General features: G+C 44.1%; 1 protein-coding gene across 1 annotated transcript in view; it reads right to left on the bottom strand.

Annotated features, from left to right (window-relative positions):
- PPA1 (inorganic pyrophosphatase 1) overlaps window positions 1–25189 on the bottom strand; it is a 172385-nt gene that overhangs the window by 124795 nt on the left and 22401 nt on the right. The window contains exon 2 of the mRNA XM_078643070.1: window positions 1943–2007. Within this exon, the coding sequence (XP_078499196.1) occupies window positions 1943–2007 (65 nt within the window). The remainder of the gene's footprint in view (window positions 1–1942; window positions 2008–25189) is intronic.

The raw sequence follows: 25189 nt of genomic DNA, 5'->3' as shown, positions 1-25189 counted from the left end.
TGTAAAATAAATTCATGTAGTAACATGCGCAAAAGCAACATCATGGCAGCAGAGCTCATGCGAACTTAATGTGGACAATGACCCCAACGGCCATAAGACACCCCTGTATGCCTGCATGCTCTGAGCACACAAGAGCGGTTATTTTGGAATGGTTTGGGGGCATGAAGTATTTCAAAATCAGCAAGCATCCTGAGATCCAATAACTCTTTCCCAAGAAAGACAAGATTGAAAAACCATGTTTAGGATTGTAATATGTGTGGCAGTAGGTACTACAATAAATCAGTCATATAAACAACATCTGTATTTAGATTCAGAGATCACAGTCACACTATTAAGTGTAACTGCCAAATGCATGTTCCTTTCCCAAAGCAAAAAGCACAACAGGATTTTACTAGAAAGAACATGTTAAAAGATCGTAGGGGAAAGCGAACATGAGGAAATGGGATTTTTTTGGGGGTATACAGATGGTAACTAAAGGTTGCACTATTAAAACAAACCACGTGATTTTAGAACTGTCGGATGTTAAAAATAGCATCTTTAAATTTTAAATGTATATTAAAAGGTTTGAGAAGTTAGGTTATTTCGATTACTATAGGAAGGATGGGATGCTGCTGAGCAGTAACTTACATGAATAACGTCCTTTGTATCTGCATGCGATATCCTAGGCACGTCATCAGACGGTATGGAGCGCTAGGCAGAGAGATGGATACACAGCAGTGCAAAGTGCAGTACTACCAGTGCATCAAATGCATTAAAATGTATGGGAATGGTGATAATGACTGCAGTGAGGGCAGGGTCAGTGAGTGTGGGGGTGGAGTCTGTAATGTGTAATCGGTGGGAAACGTCCCCTTTTCAGTTACGAAAGATCAATTGGTGAACGTGATCACTGTAGATGTCTGGGCGTCTAACCTGACCGTCACATATATTAATCTTAATTGATGCAGTGGAGAAGTGGTGATTAATTATAGAGCTACGAGAACTTGGCCTGCAACGAAAACCACTGTAGATATGCAAGTCATTATTGAGAAATTGTATTACACATGTTATGAGAGGGGCTGCTGCGTCAAAGTGCAAAGAGATTTACTTTTTAAGATAAAAAGTGTATTCAACATAGATTAGTAATAAAGGATCAGAATCTAAAAAACTCAATTTTTTAAAACCTTCTCTTAGAAGAATGCCTTCCAAACCTCAGTTCCTATAACCCTTACATCATAAAAAGAATACACCTTGTGCATCTCCATTAAAGATGTATGCTAGCTTCCAAACAGCCTTTAGATTTGTGGAGTAACCAATTACATACATGGATAGATCATTCAAGAAGCAGGCACCCTGGCAAGAAGGCGTGTTTCTTCCTTAGCTCTCTGTCCCTCCCTCAGCTTCACAGTATAGGAGACACCACCAGGCACCCCACCTCCGGTCAGACTTTTGCCAGTCATAGACACCTCAAGGTCCGCATTAACAGTCCAAGAACGGTTGCGTTTGTGATAAAAAGTGGCAGACCCGTATATATATATATATATATATATATATATATATATATATATATTTGAATTGGCAAGATCGCAATCAATTGGTCTGGCCCACTTAGACCAATGAGTCCTACAAATCAAAATGTAATGCATTGTAATTCCTAAAATCCGCTTAACATGTCTACAGTCCTCACCAATGAAAGATCAAGCATGAATGTCACTAAGGCACCATTAAAGCCTACCCCAAAAAAAACATTCAATCAATTTACTCATGACTGATGCATGCCACCATCTCGGAATCCCTGACTTTTTAGTTCTCTACCTCTATTATTTAGCCTCAAGTGGAACATATGAGAACTCGATTGGCCTTAGTGCAGTAACTTGAGCCATACCTAACAAATGGATGGGATATAGAGTTAAATGCACAATGTCAGTTAAAGACCTCATGATTCTTTGTCAAAGCAGTGCCTTACCTTGTCCTCGCCGGCATATAGGGGAATGTCATGAAATGGAGAAAGGTACAGTCCTTTTTTGTTTTCTGAAAGAAAGAGCAATATTTCTTGTTATTTAAGTTTTTGGAGAATTCAAAATGAGATTTCTTTCCTAATACCAGTCATTTAAAATCTAGACACTCTTAACTCTTGACACACTACTTCAAGAGGATTTCCCCCAATTTATACTACATCAACACGGACGCAAATTTAAAGGTTTTGCTGACAAAGTGCTCCAATATTTACTGAAGCAGTTTAAGAGTCTGTTGGCCTAACCCATGGCTACTTGCAAACATTTTCCCAAGGTGCAACATGTTTGGTCTGTGATGTGACCGAGAGCCACATTATTGACAGCAGGGGGGGGGTGATGGGGCAGGAGGGTTGGCGGGCAGTGTCTGTGATACAGTGGGTATAGGGGGAAGCAGAGAATATATATCTAGTGATGAACTGCATGTTAAACCAGAAAACCTGGAATTAATCCCAGCTTTCCCACTTTACCAAATTGTGTGATCCTAGGCAACTGGTATTACTTTCCCTCCTTTTTCTTCATGATCACATATAGGATGACCTCAAAATATGCCTTCTGGATGTGCGCTTTACAAAATTCTCTCCTGTGTTTGATTTGATAAATTATAATGTTCATGTATAATAGAAACCCATGCCACTTGAGAGGTATACATAACAACGGATTTAACTCTTACTTCAATATTAGCATTGTTGTCAGGGTGGAAGGATGAATTGATGTTTTTAAATTCATGTTTGAAAACGAGCAACTTTAACCAAAAAAATACCTCAACGCACTTATATAATCTGATGTACTAAGGAGAAACGGTTCTGTATCTTAATGAAATATACTATTTGAATTTAGAATACACTTTATAAAGTGTTTACACTTCTGTTGCAAGATGTGTTAAAAAATGTGGGGCTAAAGTTAAGAGGTGCAGAACACCCTAGTTACTTCCTTTCTTTACTTCACTTAAACCTCTAAACAAATGCTTGACGAACTATTTCACATCTTTTTGAGGTTAGTGCGGAGTCGAGTAAACAGCAGCCTAGTGCTGCGGTTGACCAGGGTGTCGCACGTAAAGGTCGGGAGGGCCGCATGCGGCCCAACAGGTCGTAGAGTATCAGTGGTCTAACCTGTCCTCTTCAATGTTAAGTACTGAACAGGGGAACTTATTTGTGAACTGTGCAATAATTCACACACTCAAATCACCAGCCACCAGTTTCAATAGTATTAATCTTAAGAGTGGGAAATTTGCAACTTTTCCTGATTGATGCATAATTAAGCTACACCAATTTTCGGAAACCTGCACAGTGCTTTTCCCTTTAAAGGACACAGGTGTGTTAACATCTTAAATATGGAGCATTTTCTTAGAGTTAGGAAAAAAAAATAAACCTTTTCAGTGACTTTGTTAGCTACTGGACCAGATTTAATCTCTACTTCCAAGCGATGAACTTCTATTTGCCTTGTTAAATTACACAAGTGCAATGTGTAGTGTCTTGCAAGTTTTATGACGGAACACTTTTGACTCCTAACGGACTATGTAGAGCTATGACGTAGGATTTCAGGAAGGAAGGTTTTAGAATGTTGGGTTTGCAGTTATACGCAGCACAATAAACGTGTAATACTAAGGTCTTTGGCGGGTATTCAGGCTGGGGAGAACGCCCATTCTCCAGGTCAAGATGGCCACAGGAAGGTCTAATCCCGAATAGGCTTCCTGACTTTGGATCACTTTTCAATGAATATACCTGCTTTAGTTGGTCTCTGCTGCCCTACAGTAGGAACGACTAGTGCACTTTCATTGCTGCACAACCAGAATGGTCTGCAGGTCTAGAAGTGCCAGCTTCCTTGCCACACAGACTCCTTGATTCTTACGACTCCCTCGAACCTACCAGCTCGTCTACAAGCTTGAGGCGAGTACCCGCAACTGACCTAGTAGATCCTAGTGAGCCGCAGGATTGCAGCTCCCAATGCGTCGTTACCAAAGCATTGCGCTCGCGAACAGGCTCTGGTTCAGAGATACTCCGTGATCGCACCGTTACGCTTGCTATTAGTACAGCGCTCAGCTCTCTGGCTCACAAACTGTGCCACCAGATGATTCCACTCAGCCACCTGAACCCCAAACCAGAGGCTTCCCTATGTAAGGCCCCTACCGATTTCCAGGCAGCGCCATCTGTCTCTGGTTCCGCCAGCAAAGCCTCGCACTGCATTTTTTTTTATACAGCTTCTTGTCACTTATCGACTCGCAGTCTCCCGCCTACATCTTGAGAGAAGTTATGAGGCTGCTTGTCTTTATGAGCCCCCTCTGTATTTTTTACTCCACACCTGCCTCAAGTCTCTCAGGAATTTGCCAGAAGTTATGGTTCCTGCTGGCATGGACATCAGATATTTATAACCTGGATGATCACTTTAAATTCTCTATCCAGCGCACTGGCTTTAACCCCTCAAAGGTTATCATTCTCTTTTACCATCCAAGATGGCTCCTCGATCCTTGCATTCAAATCGGCCACTGAAATAGATATACAACTTGCAACACCCATCTGGAAATACAGACTGCCTCTCCTAGCTATTGCCTACACTCCTGCTCCCAAAAGGGCAGTCATCTTGGAAGATGCTCCCATCTGCTATCTTGCGCTCTCACCTGCTTGCATCACCCTTCATAGACCCTCCACATGCCAGCAAGTTGAACGCTCTGTTATCCCCTGCAGGGAACAACTCATTCATAATAAACTACCCTCACAACCTAGCCAAAAACGCCACAAGAAAACTCAAACACAGAATCCTTATACTAAATAAAGAAACCCTTATCTCCGACTCCTATGTCTGCTACAACAAGGGTACTTTACTGAACGACCTCATTTTCAATGCAAATCAGCATGCTCAATGTTGAAAAATCCTAATTTCCTCACTCAACACCTCCCAACGTCAAGAAAATTTGTTAAGGCCATAAACTCACTATCACACTCACTTTTGTACAATGTAGATGTCACAATCCCCATCTAAATCAACAGCACTGTGCTCGGTCAATGGTCAGATCGCAACTTGGAACTCTTCGCTGACCTCCTCTGCTGCCTTAAGAACAAACTAGACTCGGCCACCGCTTCGCCCTCTCACTCACACCTCCACACTGAATCCTCACGTGTGACATCCCTATTCCTCCCACCTCAATTTACCCCTCTTCCTACCTCTGTTCCCTGGCAGACACCCATACAGTCATGGGTATCAATGCAATCCAAAACACCCCCTCCCCCATTGGGATTGCGGTCACTGCCCCACAACAAAAACTATCCAACATCACTACTTCCCAACCATCTTTAGACCTCTGTATCAACTCTCCCTCCAACTGGCTCAGCATTTCCACTGCCCCCTTTCAACCATTCATCACCAAGACTCCGACTGGTGACACTACCAATGTTTATCTCCCCCCCCTCGTGACTCAGCTAGCTCTATGTACCATAGTTCTCCCACTAGCCAGGAGCCCATTAGATAATTGCTATACTTACTGCCCTATTATATCTGAACTGCAGCTGCTTAGGGATAACATCCTCAAACTAGCACATATTGTCTCCAATCTTGAATACAAGTTGTCCTTAACTCACAGTCACTACTCTGCTTCTAACCTTCCCTATACCAGGTTCACACAACCTATCTGGAATCATGAATTGAATCTCAACCACTCCTCCCGACCCAACAGAATAGTCAGACAGCTATCAATCAAGGATACCCTCTCCCTCCTAGCCACCTACAACTGTGCTTCAGCTGATCATGCAATACCTGCTAGAGAAATAGAGACTACCATCACTTGCGGTCTCAGGGAATCCCACCCCAGCTATAGATACATTAATAATGCAAATCTCAAACAAGTACCTATTTCACATACATCTAGGATTACCACAAAAACTTCCATTAAATGCTCTATACTAAATTGTCGTTCAGCTGTGAAACACCCAGCCGTCATAGCCAATCTTCTACTTAACTCTGACCTTGACATCGTTATACTCACGGAAACCTGGGTAAATGATTCCTCATCCCCAATTCTTGACATACTAGTCCGACCTAGTCATGACATCATTAGACTTGATTGCTCAGGTATGGCCTAGCCTGCACATACAGATCCATGAAACAAACATTTTTCTATCATTTCCCTCCTGCAAATACCGCAGGATCAACATTATCACTGATGACAACTCAACATGCTCTCTACATAAGTTTAACCACCCTCCCAGAGAGAACTACACATTAATTGAACAGATAATGGAAATTATCGCCTCTAACAACAAAGAGGACAACAACCAGATTTGTATTGGCAACTTGAACATTCACTGGAACAATCCAGTAACCCGCTCATGATTAGTTTTAAATCCTTCCTCCAGGACCGCAACCTTATCCAAGCCTACAACAGCCCGACCCACAACAAAAGAGCAACCTTAGACTTAATCAAAAGACAATACCATCCCAATTGATTCTATCCTACCGTGCGACTTATCTGACCACCACTGCTTAACCTCAATTTCTGAAGGAGCAATTATTTCTAGAGGTCAACCAGTGAAAGCAAAACGTTGGGTCAGACAGCTGCCACATTAACCCACTCATGTCGTCAGCTCATAGTAACGGCATCCTGCTAGCACCCTCCCACTTGTACGACATTAATGATCTCACGGATCACTACCTCAATTCCATGTAAAAAAATCATGGATACCATAGCCCCAAAACAACTAAAGAGTCTACCATTCAAAAGATCCAATCCCTGGTTCAACTGCGACCTTAATGAGGAATGCCGATGCCTTAGACTTGTAGTAAGAGCATGGAGACATACCTTTGTCCAACCGTAAACTTCTATGAAAAAGACGGTGAGCCTAGAATAGGCAAATCAGGATCACTAAAGCAGAGTTCTTTCAAAACTAACTCGATACAGTAACCAGTTGCCCTAAAAAACTGTTTCAAAATGATTTAAAAACCAAATGATCAGGAAAAGCAATCCCCCTTAAGACATCTCCCTACCCAACTGTGAAATGTTTGCATCCTCTACTGAGAAACCCTCGGTAATCTCCACCGATATACAGAACGCTTTTAAACTCTTACCCTCCAAATCCAACCTTCTCTCCACTCCACGCCCAATGTGGAAAAATGCCCGAGAACCCCCCCTCACTTAGGAACACCACCACCTGGTCCACCTTTACAACCTTCAAGGAGAGTGACATCTTAAATAATCAAACTACTTCAAAGACCCCCTACCCTCCAAACTCCTTCACGAGTCCATTTCTCTCCAACTCCCCCTATGGACTAGGATCATCAATGCCTCAATTAACCAAGGTTCCGTACCAGACTGCCTAAAAAGCAGCCAGGTTAATCCCATCTTAAAAAAGCCCAACTGTGACCAGTCTGACCTCAATAACTACTGCCCTATCTCCAACATCTCAACTTTGGATAAACTTTTATAAAATGTGTGCACCTACAGCTTCACATCACACTGAGCAATTCCAACTCCTCAATCAATGTCAAACTGGTTCCTGACCAGGCCACTGCATCAAAACAGCCCTAGTCCACATTATGAACTGTGTTCTTCGCACGTTGGATCAAAATGAATCTTGCCTACTAATCCTACTTGGTCATGAAACCCTTTAACATACTAGAACTCAGGATGGGCCTCTTCTGTACAGTGTTAAAATGGTTCTCATCATTCCTTCAAAGCAGATCCCAGTACATTCTAATTAATCATGATCTATCCAATCGGTCCCCTGTGTTCCTTGGTGTTCCCCAAGGGTCTTCTCTTTCTCTCTCTCCCCAACACTATTTAGCCTTTATATGGTGCCCCTAACCGAACTCCTCAAGCTCGTTCATATCTCCTACCACATGTATGAATGAGGAGGATACTCTGCTCCACACAAAAAATAATAATAATAAATCTCCTTTCCTGATGACATCTACATCCTCAATAACACCTTGACAAAAATGCACAATTGGTTGACTCGTAACCAGCTCAAACCTAACGCCCTCAAAACAGAATTCTTATTTATCTCACCAATCAACCCTAGTATTAAAGACTGACTCCCACATTTTACGGCCTTGAACTGTACCCCACATATATTGACTCTGCTAAATCCCTAGGAATAACCATCAACTACACGTTCTAAGGAAACTAAAACCCCACAGCAGATCCCAAAATAGTTGTTTAAGCATTTGTGATACAGAAATTACACTATGGTACTGCTACCCTTCTGGGCTTCCCTGAAATTACACTTGCACCACTGAAGGCTAATTTTAACGCTGCAGCTCGGCTCATTGCTAGTTCTAAAAAAGTGATCACCCCTGACATCCAATCACTGAAATCCCTATCTTAAGAGGACAGGATCATTACAAAATTGCCTGTATAACCCATAAAGTGCTGCACCACAACACCAGCTATTATCTGACCCAGAAACTGGCTATCAGGCAGAAAAAGATCTTCAAGAAGCATAGCTCCCTATGACTTAAACCACACAAATTCAACAAAAAGAAAACCTACAATCATTGACGCTCATTGCCCCCAAAACCTGGAACGCTCTCACTCCAGAGATCAGATGTAACTCATCCTCATATCATTAGGAATTAAGTAAAAATTCTTCTATCCAACAATTTTATCCCATATGGAGGACATACCCCTCTCTTCATGCTCGAAGTTCTCGTGACTGTGCCATTCACACTCCTGTCCATACCTCTGAATTCTAGATTACACCTTTAATGACGACTACCAGACCTTATCGGCATTCTAGTAGTAATTACGATTATGTGCTCTTATCTCACGTCTTACCATTTGCCTTTGTAAATTTATAAAGATTGTCTACATGACCTATACCATGTTTTGTATATTACCTTCATTTTGTATCATACTTACTTTTATTATTATTGTAAATCACTCTGTCACAAGCACAGGTGTTTGCACTACATAAAACTCCAAAATAAATAAGTAACCTCAAGAACGACTGCGCTCTCTCAAAGATTTTGATGTGGTCCAAGCAAATAGCTCGTACATGCTACATATGTCACTGTCAACGTACAGAATCAACACTTTGTGTATGTGGAGTCAAAGCACATCTTCAGTTGCTGTAAAGTGCATAAAGACAACAGAAGCTTTGTGATGAATCTGCATGTCGAGGATAGAGAACCTGTTTGTCAGACCATACATAAAGGTACCGCACTGCCAAGCAATATAAAGTTGTACATTATACAGAGCAATACTGCAAAAGGCGGTTACGGATTGATATAGTAAAAAGTGCTAAAACACTGCAGCAGTCAAATACTAATGAAATACATAGAAGTGCTGGTTGACAGGATAAGTAAGAAAGAGTAATATTATCACTGCACTTACCAGAGCTTCGATAAGCGGGGCTCTACAACCTCAGCACCAGGTGAGGTGACGCAAGAAGAAGAAAGAGGGTTGTGCTTACTGAGCTATCCGATACCTGAAGTGGCCACCACCAAATCTGCTAGGTGACAGCTCAGAACAACTCCAGAGGTGTCCATCAAGTGAAGGGGCCCGATGGGGACCAAGGAGGAGGTCACAGTTTCCCAGATTGTCCAAGACTACTCTGAGGCCGGTCCATCACAAGGCCTCAGAAATAAAGCGAATGACGCAGGCTCAAGTAGACAGCTGACAGTAGCAGAGCTCCACCCTCTATGTTAGCCACTCCCATAACCAGTTACCATGCTGCCACATTCCTGACACCGCCATCATCTTTCGACACAGCCAAAAGGCAAAATACTGGCAATAGATGGACTGCGTGGATAGCGACAATTGATCATTTCATTGATGCACTTGAAGATACTGATAACAGAAAGATCAGCAAGGATCTCAAAAATCTTTTCTGTGTGAAAGAAGTCAAAGAAAATGCAGTGAACTGATTAATCTGTTGCATACTATCAGATTAAAGAAACGCTGAATTTCAAGTTCAATCCAGTACCAAACATTGATTACGAAAGACATTTCCAGTCAAGGATGCGAAAAGGTTGGCGAAACCATTGCTCAATTTGTGGAGAGACTCTATACACACACACAAACACAAAGTTCAATTATTTAATGATGAAGAAGCTATGAAAGCCAGCCAGTCAAAAGGCGGCAACAGACATTGCAATAAAGATCTAAAGACCCCACCTAGTAACTTGGGGCTCCCAAATAAGGGAGGCTATATAACATCCCAGACTACATATTGGATCAAAAAAAATGATCTCTATATGACGAGAAGGAAGGGTTGTACATGCACAGTTGCCTCCAATCCATAACTCACTTTTCCCTGGAGCAGCTAGCGAAATACAGTAGGGAAGCAGGTTGAAGGACGGAGAAAGCAAGAGACATACCAGGCCAGATATTCTTTTTACTGTTGACAAATTGGTGGGTGAATGATAGAGGAACATATCAAGTAGAAGGTGAAGACTAACTAAAAATCCCCATTAGGTGCCCCATCCATAAATCTTTGTCACTGATCTAGTTCTGCCTTCTATGCATCCTCCACCCCACACTATCAGCATTAGGTAATCAAGATGCTATGCACATTGAGTAAGCATAATTTTGTGGCACCTTAGCAAAAGCCTTGAGATTTTCTATGCACTGTTTAAAAGGAGTGCATTTTTTCTACTTTAAATATAGGTTGCAGATAATGAACTGCTAGATCACATTTTCATAAAACATGCTGCCACCTGCTTGGTAGATGGCATTTGCAACACACCCCAAGTCATGTTAAATGAGCCAACTCACTCCCAAGGAAGTATCTCTGCGCAATAATATAATTGCTCACCAGAAAGGCAAATGAAGGGATAAAAGGAAAAGCATGCTGGGAACATATCGGAAACAACCAGGTTTTCAGTACTTATGAAATGCTCATAATTAGAATGAATGCGCACACAGATGGGAAACTTGTTTCGGTGCCAGGTTACTAAATAAGAAAATGATCTGCCTCAAATTCGGGCACAAAAAATACGTTGTGGTTAAAAATAAAAGCGAGCGAGAGTTTAAAAAAAAAGAAAAAAAAGAGAAAGCGTGAGGACCCTAGTTGGTTTATAAAAATGAGTTCTACTGAGAAAGTATTGGGGGCCCGGTGTAAAGATCTCTATGAGCATGTCACAAGAATGTAAAGACCATGTGCTTTCAAATGGGCAACTAACCAAACATTTTTTGAATAGGAGATGACGCAGATCTTGAAGGTAGACGTCAGACCAGTCTGGAGGGAGTGTTTTTAAATGGTTTTGTAAGGAGTGACCAGATAGTCACCAATACTAGGGTACAAGGTATTCCATGGTCCACCTGACTTGTAATTAATACTTGGGTGATAATTTTCATGCAATGAAGGGGTAGCCAGTTGAAACTTTTGCAGAGAATTTGCTGGATAGAAAAGCAGAAGCCAGAGATAACTCGTTTGGCCGGCCTTCATTAAACCAAATGGTGTTTGCTCCAACACACAAAACTATCTGTCTTATCACCGTTTAGTTCAAATGCAGTTTTCTCGCCCCCCTTGCCGGAGAGGAATTCGCAGCGCAGGAAAGAGACCAAAATATCTGCTGTTTCCGAACAAATTCCATGTAGCACAAAGTACTCAGCCGTCGCACAATGGACCACGTATCCTGCATTTTGAGGCCCTTAAAAGAGATCCATGTACTCTGCTGTCCTCACACAGGACTCACATAGCAATCATTGTTCTCAGTCCTCACACAAGACGCGTAATCTGAAGTGTTCAACTCGCACGTAAGTCCGAAACCTCGTGCACACTGCTCCTCAGAGTTCTTTTCATCCAGGAGTGCTCCTCTACCACGCAAGCCGCCCCCTGTACCCTATATTGCTGAGACCTCACGTGGGACCCCTCTGCCCTAGAGTTACCAGCACGCACACAAGACCCCTTCAGCTCGCAGTCCTCAGCCCTCACATATATCTCTCTGATGTAGTGTTCGCCCTGTGTAGTGCTCGTTCCTCATGCATGCAGTGCTGAGCCCTCACATATGCCCCCTGCAATTCTCAGGTCCCTTTGCCCTACAGTGCTCATCCTAGGGGTTGTGTGAGCGCCGACGTACTGAGTCTTAACACCCTGCTCTTGTGCCCTGCATGTTCTTCCCTCACACGCATGCCTCCCATGCTGAACCATCACACTCTACCTCTGTGCTCAGTTCTCAGCCCTCAAAATACGACTCATATCGTCATCGTATCTCCCGCTCCATTCTGGAAGATTTGTCTTAACTTAATACCAGTGTATAACGTGGTGCTGCGCCTCCACACATGACCTGTGTCAATCCTCAGGCTTGACCCCTGTCTTAGTGCGGAGTTCTGAAACATGACCAAAGCACTCAGCACTTATTGGCTCCTGCTCTATGCAGTGCACAGCCATCAGAGGCGTCTAATGTCAGCCGTTTTGAAGAGTTCCTTTATATTTCAATGCTCAGCTGTCAAACATAAACACAGTGCCCTGAAAGACGTATCCCGGCTGGAAGCCTGAACCTCGTACCCAGCATTGCTAAGTCCTCAAACACACCCACCCGCGTACTCTGCAGTGCTCAAGTCATACACAATCTTTGTATCCTGCCGTGTTTAGCCCTTACAAGTGCTCCTCGTGCCATCAGAATGCTTTAGTATAATGGAAGGTAAGTCAGAAAGGGGCAGCGAAAGTGATAGCCAACAAGTTTGACAAGAGGTAGCAGGGGGAGGGGAGAGAGGAGGGGGCCTGCGCCGGTTTCCCTTGCGCTAGCGAGTTAACTACAAACACATGGTTTGAAAGCTCGCTCCGGCAAGGGAATTGCCAAACACGTTGCCATTCAAAGCAATGCAATGGGTGCACGTTTTTGCCTGCAAAGCAGTGTCGATTTCAAGAGGTCTTTGTCCTATGCAGCATATACGTGCTGCGTAGGCGAGACCTAAAAACTGCTTTCGTCACGCATAACACTGAACTTGCCGAGTCAACTCTACAGCTAAGGAATTTAGTGGATTGATCTAATAGGTTAATGTAACGCAATTCGTTTTTTACCTGTGATTTGGATCCAATGGAGCAACTATCTTATTGTGGTGTATTTATGCATTGAGATTTAATTGAATTCCAAAATATTCTGATAATAGTTGCATTTAAAAGTGAATAGCAGTTAAATAATTATAAACAGCTGAGCGTGAATAACGTATAAGTATTTTGTTTAGCTCTACATAAAGCGTGTATTTCGAGTGAACAAAGATGACGATTAACCCCAATTGAAAAAGGCTGTCCAAGACGAAACGCATCTCAGAATTGCTTGATCGCAGTATGGTTTGAGGAATGTAGAGATGGATTTTCACAGTTTGAGTGTAGATTCTCTTTTCTATCAAAGGAGTTTGCGGCTATTATTAAAAAGGTGCTAGCGGTGGCCCTCTTTTCTGCACCACCTGTGGTTTGGCGCCTGCTGGTAGAAACCACGACAGTGGATATATATCTTCACCCACACATACACTTTAAAAAAAATATATATATTGGCATTGAACACTTGCAACAGTAGGATAAATGCACCTGTAATATCACAATTGTCTCCTTTCCATCAGGTCAATAACTGACAGATAAGAGATCTATTACAGCAATATTAAGTCTGCAATTCTTGGCATACAGAATTATCAATCACTATAAACAATTCCATCACATTCATGATCTGTCAAGCCTATTTCAATATGTTTATAGTCAGGCTTGTGTACAGATTCTCTATATCAGCCAGTCGCAAAGCGTCCGCATCGTCTAGAGGAGCTAGCCTCAGCAGTGAAATATACCTGAGGGATAGCCTATAACATCATTCATAATTCTGAACTATGTAAACCTAATAAAACCATTGTAGAGATCTCTTGTTAGAAACGACTGAGGGATGGATAAGGTGGGGCTGGTGCGGGGGGAGGGGCGGTGGAGGTCCTTATAGTCTCCTCAACTTCCACGTGCCTGATATCTGCTCTATGCTCAATAGGGGGATGCGAGTGGTCCAGAGGGGAAGCAGCTTCCTGTGTCTACTACTTCTTCCAAGACAGCACTATTTCCCCTAAGAGGTGCATTTTCTAGGTCGAATAACCTAATCAGGATTCCCCCCCATCTGCCTGCCTGCTACTCTTGAGACAGAGTCTCACCCTCCGCTCCTATATTCTCCCCACCCCCTAGGCTACCTGCAGATTACCTCTCCGGGTGTTCCCAGATATCAAGGATCTCTTTCCACAATGTCGCAATGGGACACGTCTCAGCCCCTGGGACTCCTCTCCAAGCCAAACCATTCCCTCTGCTCCAGCCTATTGAGTCACATATTTCATCCAAGTCCCTACCATGGGTCCGGTGCTGTATGTCCAGGGAGTGCTTAATTTAGAAAATAATAAGTGCCAGTGCCCTGGCCAGAAGGCCAGTTCAGCTTTCTCCACCCATTGTCAGTCAGCGCGGTCAATGTCTATTCCAAAACAACTCTTATGCCTGTAAGTACTACAGTTCAGATTTGAGGTCCCCAAAATTAAATGAATGGTTGGGGAACTAGGTATTAGTAATTTTTAAATGTATATTGCATTCATAAACAGTTGTCCTGCTCATCTCTAAATCAGATGAGCTGCGCCACCATGTGGTAGACTGTCATACGTGTGCTGTTGGAAACCACTGGTTCAAATTAAGCACTGTGTCCAGGCCATTGTCATCGTCTCTTGGCTAATGCCAAGGCTAGGTCAATGAATTTGGTTCCCACTTTCTGCTTGAGTGGGTATCTGTAAAGCCCCAGCAGGTATACCTCCACTGTAGTCACACACATACATAATTAACTAAATTAAACCAACTGCGGTCTTAAACCGGGGAGACAGCTCTTGACAAACTAGATGAAGATCAGTGGAGAAAGGCATGGTTGATCAAGAAAATGTGCACTTTTTATAGGCACACGAGGGGTAATCACTCGACCTCAGACAACAATATTTTGTAATCAATGGCACAGCAGGGATGGTAACTTACTATTTTTATTTCAGACAAAAAAATTTAGGGGAAAGTTACATTTTACACATGTATTGTAGGACAGATTTGAGATGACGGATTAGGGCAATATGAGATAACGCGAGAAAGTACAGAGACAATTGAAGGCAAAAAATAAATAATGGCAGGCAGATTTTCAGCTGGAAAAAAACACCACTGTTTCCAACTTCCTCAGGTACCGCTTACTCTACGTGACGAAATTAAAATATATATATATTTATATTTGCAATGGGTGCTACCAGGCAGTACAACCTCTGATATTTGTTATCAAACCTGATGCTCTGAGGAAATCAATGTCATGTCATTTCACCTCCGTACACTCGGTTCAACTGCTGAAATTGCGCAAATACCCATTCCTGTTTGAGCGGTGCTTGGCAACAATGTTTAAAATAGGACAAGAACATTTGGGACACTTGTAACTAGGGGCACCTGTGGGCATACATGACATCACTGCTGGGATCTTAAAGCAGGTAAGATTTCCCAACCGGCATACGGTAATTGCAACAGGGCCAAACAGAAGAACCTGACAACTTCCAACGTCGGACTATACAAACTCTCATTAAGGGTAACCATGATCTGACATTTATTGGCCACCGAGAGTTTACCATCTAACAGAATATTAGCTTTTATTTCGTTCCAATCGGCGGCAAGGACCCGGTCAGTACGAAGTTCCAGTATCTCCACTCGTCAGGCACATTACAAGCGACATATGAAATAAGCCAATAATGACAATAATAGGCCTGTGCTCAAAATGAGGCAGATTTAGCAGGATCTAAAAAGAACCTTAAAAGAAGGCTTAACAAAGCCCATAGATCTGTGCCCTTGCATTCTAGCAAAGTCAGATGCACGGCAAAACATGCGGACACAACCATACAACCAGGCCCATATATCTAGAGGCACCCAGCACAAGAGACATAATAGTCCGGGGTTAACCTGGAGCCCAGACAGATGTGGACATTAGAATGAGTTCATGTCAGAGCGCAACCGACCGCCTTCACAAATTGACAGACGTCACAGTGTGAAACAGTATCTATTGATCTGTGTCCTTGATGGACACTGGGAACATTCAAACAACTCGCAACTGAGCCGACTTAATGAAACGAAATCACAAGGACCTGCAACTGCGGCTGCGTGGTTTTGTCAAATGTGACAGATTAATTTAACGTCCTACGTTTCTGTCCGCTTCTTCTAAAAATTATTCCAGTCCGTTCCCCTACTTCTTACTCTCAAAAAAGCATCCAGGGACGGCAAGAATAGTCCTCCTTAAAAACGATCACTTTTTTCCCCATTAGATTCCAGGGGCTGCTCCCACTTCTCTGTGAACTCCAGAGGCTGCAGCAGCCCCTCCCTGAGCTCGCACAGACGGAGGCAGGCCCATTGTCATTCCGATTGAGGCCGATTAGCCCCTTTCGAATGACAATGCGCCAGCCATGCTCACTTAAAACTTGGCTATTCAGTAAAGTGTTTGGCTCTGACACATAATGTCTGCTCTCCCCAGAGTATTAGCGCCATGATACCTTCGGGTGAAAGTGCACTCTATAAATTTCATGACTGTAACCATATTTAATAAGTACCAATGGGAAAATACGTGACTACTTCCACTCTTATTAGCAAGGTATGTTATTCCCACATTTACTTGGCACCTTTGTGAGTTTAAAGTCCCCTTTCAAACTCCCCCAAGAAGATCCATTAGCGAAGCGAGCATCTGCTTCTGTTAGTCACTACAAGACTTGTGAATCTGAAAATTGTGGTGGTAGAGCTACAGGACCCCCTTTTGCCCTCCTTGGCTGTCCAGGAAACATAATTTCTGCAACAGCAGGAATGAGTGGCAGCAGGTTTTAATTCCTGTTCACTCTTTGACTCCGGGCAGAGACCTCTTGCCAATGGTAGGCATCTTTTGGCACCTGTTACACAATCACAAAGGCGTGAGGTTCTGGGGCACTTTGATAAGAAGAAAGCCTACTTGTACTACACAAAAACATAGAATTATTGCAGAAACAGCCTGAAGTGGCAGGATGATAGAAAAGCAAAGGGGAAGCAACCCTGATATACCTTTCAGTAGATACTGTGCAGAGCAGTGACGGGACAGAAGAGGCAAAAGGAAAGGAGAAGTAATAGGGAAGGAGAGGTGACCGGAGCAGGAGAAGTGACGGGGCAGGAGAGGCGACGGGGCAGGAGAAGTGATTAGGCATGGGCAGGAGAGGCGACGGGGCAGGAGAAGTGATTAGGCATGGGCAGGAGAGGCGACGGGGCAGGAGAAGTGATTAGGCATGGGCAGGAGCAGTGAACGGGGCAGGAGCGGTGAACGGGGCAGGAGCGGTGAACGGGGCAGGAGCGGTGAACGGGGCAGGAGCGGTGATTAGGCATGGGCAGGAGCGGTAACGGGGCAGGAGCAGTGAACGGATAGGGGCAGTGAACGGATAAGAGAAGTGATGGGACAGGAGAAGTGATGGGACAGGAGAAGTGATGGGACAGGAGAAGTGATGGGACAGAAGAAGTGATGGGACAGAAGAAGTGATGGGACAGAAGAAGTGATGGGACAGAAGAAGTGATGGGACAGAAGAAGTGATGGGACAGAAGAAGTGATCGGGCAGGAGCGCTGACCGGGCAGGAAATGTGACGAGGCAGGAGAGGTGACCAGGCAGGAGAGGCGACCAGGCAGGAGAGGCGACGGGGGCAGGAGAGGCGACGGGGGCAGGAGAGGCGACCGGGCAGGAGAGGCGACCGGGCAGGAGAGGCGACCGGGCAGGAGAGGCGACCGGGCAGGAGAGGCGACCGGGCAGGAGAGGCGACCGGGCAGGAGAGGCGACCGGACAGGAGAGGTGACGGGACAGGAGAGGTGATGGACACGTGACATGACGGGCAGGAGAGGCGACGGGGGCAGGAGAGACGACGGGGGCAGGAGAGGCGAGGGGGGCAGGAGAGGCGAGGGGGGCAGGAGAGGCGAGGGGGGCAGGAGAGGTGACCAGCGACCGGGCAGGAGAGGCGACCGGGCAGGAGAGGCGACCGGGCAGGAGAGGTGACGGGACAGGAGAGGTGACGGGACAGGAGAGGTGACGGGACAGGAGAGGTGACGGGACAGGAGAGGTGACCGGATAAGAGAAGTGAACGGGGCAGGAGAAGTGAACGGGGCAGGAGAAGCGACGGGGCAGGAGAAGCGACGGGGCAGGAGAAGCGACGGGGGCAGGAGAGGCAACGGGGCAGGAGAGGCAACGGGGGCAGGAGAGGCAACGGGCAGGAGAGGCAACGGGCAGGAGAGGCAACGGGCAGGAGAGGCAACGGGGCAGGAGAGGCAACGGGGCAGGAGAGGCAACGGGGCAGGAGAGGCAACGGGGCAGGAGAGGCAACGGGGCAGGAGAGGCAACGGGGCAGGAGAGGTGACCGGGCACAAGAAGTGATGGGCAGGTGACATGACAGGCAGGTGATGTGATGTGCAGGAGAGGTGACAGGGCAGGAGAAGTAATCGGGCAGGAGCGGTGATTAGGCATGAGCAGGAGCGGTAACGGGGCAGGAGCAGTGAACGGGGCAGGAGCAGTGAACGGGGCAGGAGCAGTGAACGGGGCAGGAGCAGTGAACGGGGCAGGAGAAGTGAACGGGGCAGGAGAAGTGAACGGGGCAGGAGAAGTGACCAGTAGGTGACGTGATGGAGAGGTGACCAGGCAGGAGAAGTGACCGGGCAGGAGAAGTGACCGGGACAGGAGAGGTGACCGGGACAGGAGAGGTGATCGGGACAGGAGAGGTGACCGGGACAGGAGAGGTGACCGGGACAGGAGAGGTGACCGGGACAGGAGAGGTGACCGGGACAGGAGAGGTGACGGGACAGGAGAGGTGACGGGACAGGAGAAGTGATGGACACGTGACATGACGGGCAGGAGAGGTGACCGGGCGGAGAAGTGACCAGGCAGGAGAAGTGACCAGGCAGGAGAAGTGACCGGGCAGGAGAAGTGACCGGGCAGGAGAAGTGACCGGGCAGGAGAAGTGACCGGGCAGGAGAAGTGACCGGGCAGGAGAAGTGACGGGGCAGGAGAAGTGACGAAGCAGATAAGTGATGGGGCAGGGGCGGTCATTAAGCATAACAAGGTCCACTTTGTTACGAACTGGATGGATACACGTTTAGAACAAGCATTTGCAATGCAATCGGTCTTTAACGGAGTTTTATATAGCGCGACTTGACCCGGTATCGGGTATCAGAGGGCTTTACATAGCACCATTTTCGTTACATGAGGACATGTTCATTTTTGTTAGGCACGGGGAGATTAATCGATTTGCCCAGAATCACAGGACATTCAGCGTCATTGGCGAGACTGGAACCCGGTTCTCAAGATTCAAGGTCGACCGCCCTAGCCGTTAGGCCAAATCCTCTACATTTGTGAAAGTTTGAGCAATTGGCTTTTTTATCTTTAAGTTTTTTTGCAAGCGTTTAATACTGCTGTTCCATAACCTGATCAATGTAATTTTATGGAACACGCATATACGTGTGCTCTGATGATCTCCTCACACCAATTAGCACTTTCCTGATCACTGACCCAAGTATTTTGCTCAGGGGAGCTTGGCATTCCAAAATTTGAAGCCCACTGCTCTAACATGATTTTGATTTCTTGACTTGAAAACAAAAACTAACAAGGGCAAGGGAAAATCTGCAGTTCCCAGAATGCAAAGTAATATTGGTAGTATTGTATGATACCATCTTAACAGAGCTGGACTCATTTTACATAGAATTGTTTTCACTTGTGTTAACACTATTTGCTGAGTCGAAGTGACCCAAAACTACAGCTCTCAGAATGCAACATTTTTGCTGAAACATTAGATACCGCCGGGAACCTGCTGCAGCCGGTCCGTTTAAATCTGCTGTCACACAGATTAAGTGTCGTCAATTCCTTTACCGTTCAAGTGGACCGATAAACACACGGTGTCCAAAACTATTAACAAGCGCTGGATAGCTTGATCAGGAATAAACGGTTCAACCAAAGGAAGACATTTAACTCAACAGTACACGGCGGTTTGGGTATTCAAACTATTAGAAAACAGAGGCACAAGCGGGAGTTATACAACTTTCCATCGTGATACCAAAATCTCTTCTCCACCGCCAAGTAAAGGCATAAATATCGGAGTCGAACATCAGGTTCTAGAAATCAATTTGTGTGCCTGTTTATAAACTAGATTATGTTTTGTTGATAAGAAAACTATCCCCTTGACATCCTGATGTACCTAGTCAACTTTTAAAATAGAATTATGATGGTACGGTCCTGAGGAAGACACACCTTAGTGTCGAAACGCGTAGACGGGAAACCATCCAATAGTCTTTTTTAATTAATGTTGTGTATATGAAATTGTGCATATGCTATAATGCTGGAATATTTTATCATTTGTATATAAGTATGTATCGATTTTTATCAAATATCATGTTGTGTATGAGGAATTAAAGTATATTCCATGTGTAAAAACAGTAGTCTATCATTACTTATTGTTATGTGGCAAATGCCACCTTTTATGTGCTAGTAGGTATTGGAAATTTGCCTGGGTGTTTTACTCACATATGCCATTTGCCCTGACCCAGGAAGTTGATTCTAATCAGGGGGTCCTTGTTGTTTCACACACTAGTTTTTTTTAAATGCATAGGTTCAAAATTACAATTAGAAATTCTGGGAAATACACAGAAATATCTGTTATTCACTTGCTCTGCATTTCATTGCTTTGTGGTTTTTACAACATAGTAAACAATAGGTTTACAGTACATGAGGAAATTCCCATCCTAGAATAAAGTGACCTGTGCATAAGTGCACATTTAACCATAAAACAGGATTTTCACAGTAATGTGCATTTCTTAGCAGCACTGCCGTATTCCATTACAGCACAGTATAAAGTGACATATGCGTAAGCGCAAAAGTGCAAATTTAGCCAAACAAAGAACAGAATATCACAATGTTATCGATTTCCTAGCTGCTCTACATTTCAATATATAGTGTGCGACATGGAAACAAATATCTGGGCTCTCAAGAGAACATAATAAATTCATAGCAACTACTGTTAAACGAATTTTATATTTTAAAAGGACAGGCTTCAAATAAAATTCTTATAAATACATAAAATTGACAAAATAATAAAAAATGGCAACAGCTCTGTTTAGAGATATCATCACAGGGACATTTCATGGTAGAGCCTTCCCCCATTACGGGGAAGGATACAAGATGGTGGACAATGCCTAACCTTAAACGTATTAATACGAATCGATGTGAAGGTATTGACACGTCCACCAAATATGCCTGGAACCCCTGGAACCCACTTTTAAGTTCGAGTTGCCTATAAAAAAACGGAAGTCTTTTGGGTCCTGATTAGTTTTGTTCGCTCCTCCCTCTTATAAAACAGAAACAAGTCTTTTATTTCTTTCTTAAAAAAAGGTATTGCATATTCAGACTCCTTAGAAATATTAAAATCAAATAATATGCTGTACCAACGAATAATATAACTCAACCATGGAATGCGGGAACAATATTCTAATTTAAGGCAATCTCTGATTATGGACCGTGTGAACTCAGTTTCGCTCTTATGCCAGATGGAACGCCATAAGAGTAAGGGACGTAAGGCTGCCAAGTCTGATATATAATTAAGGCCAGTTTCTTGATGGATTAAATCAGTGGATGCTGAGGCCGGGGCACACAGCAACAGTTTAAGGAAACTGTTTTCATCTTTTTGAAGTTGAACTGTAGAAGAATGGCCCCATAGTCCAGCTCCATACAGAGCTGAAGAAACGCATCTTGCATTGTATATGCCCACAATGTCCTTTATTCTGCGGTCCCCTAGTTTAGTAGCAAAGCGAAAAATGTCATTAGTATTCCTGGTCATTTTTTATCTGATATTTTCTTGCTCACCCACCCATTTGCCATTACCTTCAAAAATAATACCTAGATAACAGAAGGTTTTAACAGCTCGTATTTTTGAGCCATCTAAAAAGAAAGGCCTCGATGATTTCATTTTCTTCCCGCATATCATGGTATAGGTCTTCGATTTATTAATTAAAAGTTTCCTACCCTTGATAAAAATCAGTAAATTCATCAATAAGCAGTTGTAGGCCTAGTGGGGTACGGGAAATTAAAACAGCATCATCGGCATATAATAATACCGACACAACCGTATCATCAATTTTTGGTGCATCTGCCGAAATATTGTTTAATACCATAGCTATTTGATTGATAAAGAGGGAAAATAAAAGAGGGGCCAGTACGCACCCTTGCCTGATGCCTCTTTGCACAGCAAAAAACAGGGTGCGTTCGCCAGTTGGCCCATATCGTACGCTGAAGGATAATTTCTCATATACCCGTGCTAAAAAGAACACTATCTCTTTTGGGGCCCCAGATTCGAGCAGCCCTGTCCAAAGAAGGGAGTGATCCACTAAGTCAAACGCGCTGCTCAAATCAGCGAAGCATAAAAACAAATTACCCTCTTTTGCTACTGTACATTTAATAATGAGTAGGTCCAGATTTACACATTGTTCAATGGTGCCTAGGCCCTTTCTAAATCCGCATTGGACTGGAGTTTGTACTTTGAGATCTGAGGCCAATTTTTCCAATCTTTTTATAAGCACCCTACTCATCACCTTTATAGATGAGTCCAGCAGTGATATTGGGAGGTAATTGCAGGCTTCAGGACGCGAACTCTTTTTATGTAATGGGACAATTAATGATTGGGGCCATGATGTTGGAAAATTCCCCAAGACTACGATGTTAAAAATCCTTGTAAGAATCGGTGCCCATAAACCCATTACATCCTTATATAAATCAATCGGGACGCTGTCCGGTCCCGGTGCCTTGCCCCCTTTACTATTTACCAACCCTTCCTGCACCTCTTCGACACCAATTGGCAATGGTGATGTAGGCCACGTAAAATCATCATTTAAAAGAGGAGTTAAAAGCACCCTATCCGGATAAAAAATGTTAGAAAAGTGTTCAATCCATTCAGTACAGTTCACATAAGACGTCAATTCGGGAATACAATCATCCTTAAAAAAAAGGGCTATTAACAGTTTCCCCAAGATACATATAGAACAAGTAAGTTTCGACATACAACATCCTCAACCATACAAGTCATCAAACCTATATAACGGGCTAACTATGACAGTCTAGAGAACAGTCTGATCTGGCCAGAAATCAATACCCACTCACTAAAGTTGAACAAAATAAAAAGGTAGTCTTTAGGCACGTGCATCCATGTACAGGAGGTCACTACAAACATTAACATAAGACTTTTTTTTCATATGCACCCTTATTGTACTGGACACACCAGCAATCCCAAAAAATGCTATAAAAAAAAAAAGCACAGAACCCTATGGTAACAAGCACTGGCATAGCCAATAGGTCTCGTCTTTGGGACCATATAAGGTGTTTAGCCATGTAGCACATTTTCCAGGGTGCAACAACAACAATTTCTATAAGGCCATTTCTACGAGTTTAGACCGTAGAAGAGAAATAACTAGAAAACATAAGCACATTTGTTATCATATTGTCGTAGATCTTTGAGGCTATTCATTAGAACTATAAACAATCGAATGGTGAGGTGGATTGGTTTTATTTAGAGAAGTTTTAGTAAATTCAAGATTTGTGCACCTCTGCTACCCAGCCCCCCATGTTATGTTTTACCTCTTCTGTCAGTACTGACCTTTTTGTTAATTGCAAAAACAACAGTTGATGGACAGAATGCAGAACAATGTCATACATTAACCACAGTACAGAGATCTGGGCCTAAATCCATCGTTTTTTTGCTCACCATGCCATTCCAGTTTGAACCCCGCCAATAGCAAATCAGTCTTGACCCTGTGCCTCATGGAAACAGTCCAGCCCGAACTGCCAAGCCAGGTCCTCCCTGGACTGGAAACAAGCATCCTAGGACTGGTTTCAGGGTTTCACCCCTCTTCAGCCAGGATAGCTTTATTCCAGTGGCATGGAGAGCACGGGACTCACGTCTGAGCATACCCGTCCCACTCGGGGTGACAAATGCAAAAACAACAGTTGATTGACAGAATGCAGAACAATGTCATACATTCACCCCAGTAGAGATCTGGGCCTAAATCCATTGTGTTTTTTGCTCACCATGTCATTCCAGTTTGAACCCAGCCATATGCATATCAGTCCAGACCCTGTGCCTCATGGGAACAGTCTAGCCCGAACTGCCAGGCCAGGACCTCCCTGGACTGGAAACAAGCACCCTATGACCGGTTTCGGGATTTCACCCCTCATCAGCAAGGATAGCTTGACTCCAGGCATGGTTCTGCATTCCGTCCATCAACTGTTGTTGTTTTTGCATTTGTCACCCTGAGTGGGACGGGTATGCTCAGAAGTGAGTCCTGTGTTCTGCATTCTGTCCATCATTTGTTACTTTTGATCTTTTTGTTAAAGCAAGCTGAGTTTGAGCTCACATTTACAATCTATATAGCAAAACTAAGGGCCATGATTGCAGTGCAATTGGCTAAAAAATAAAAACAAATTAAAACGGGCTGGTTGGTGGTGTTACCCACAGTATGGGGCTAGTGTACAGCTATGCCAGTTTGTGTGTTACAGAACTACTACCTTTGCCATGCTGTGCGAGGGCAATTTGCACACTTGCTGCAAATGCTATCCAAAGCTGTGTGTGGGAGAGTGCATGCACGCTACTCAGTGTTCTGTCTGAGGGAAGCTTCCACAGTGACAATGATGACTGTAGTGCAAATGCAAAGACTCTGGCCCCTGATTTTCCAGCAGCACCCAAAGCCAATTGTACCTATCTGCATACGCAGTGGAAGGTGGAGCAGACTCATGCTAATGACTCACCTGCAATAACTGGCCGGTCTGCTCACATCATGAATGACAGTGAGACGGGTTGGTGTCGTGTGTGCACTTCCAAATTATGTTAATCCTGACTCCTACGACATCGAGTCCCTTCCAAGGCACTTAAAGGGAAGGTCTGACGCCCTCTTGCAGGGGCAATTAAAAGCACTGCTGACTGATTTAAAGCATGTGCTGCCTAAGTGTAAGATGAGTCTCCTCCCCTTGAAGAATACTTGTGGCGTACAACCCCAACGCTCCACACTATAAAACGAAGCTGCAGCATTCGAAAAAAAAAAATGGCCAGCGCCACTTTGGCATGCATATTAATTGTGCGCTCCAAAGGAGTACCGGACATTTTAAATGCTGATCTCAAGGGGAGACGTGAGAGCGCTTCGTGTATTTGTAGGAGGCTCAACTCCTCTGTGGGTTAATATGCAACTGGTGTTTGTTTAATGCGTTCCGTACAGAGATGACA

The sequence above is a fragment of the Lissotriton helveticus genome, chromosome 5_1, assembly GCF_964261635.1.
Source record: "Lissotriton helveticus chromosome 5_1, aLisHel1.1, whole genome shotgun sequence".
NCBI lineage: Eukaryota > Metazoa > Chordata > Amphibia > Caudata > Salamandridae > Lissotriton > Lissotriton helveticus.
Note: the sequence above shows the minus strand (reverse complement) of the source record. Positions and strands in the feature narration are given on the sequence as shown.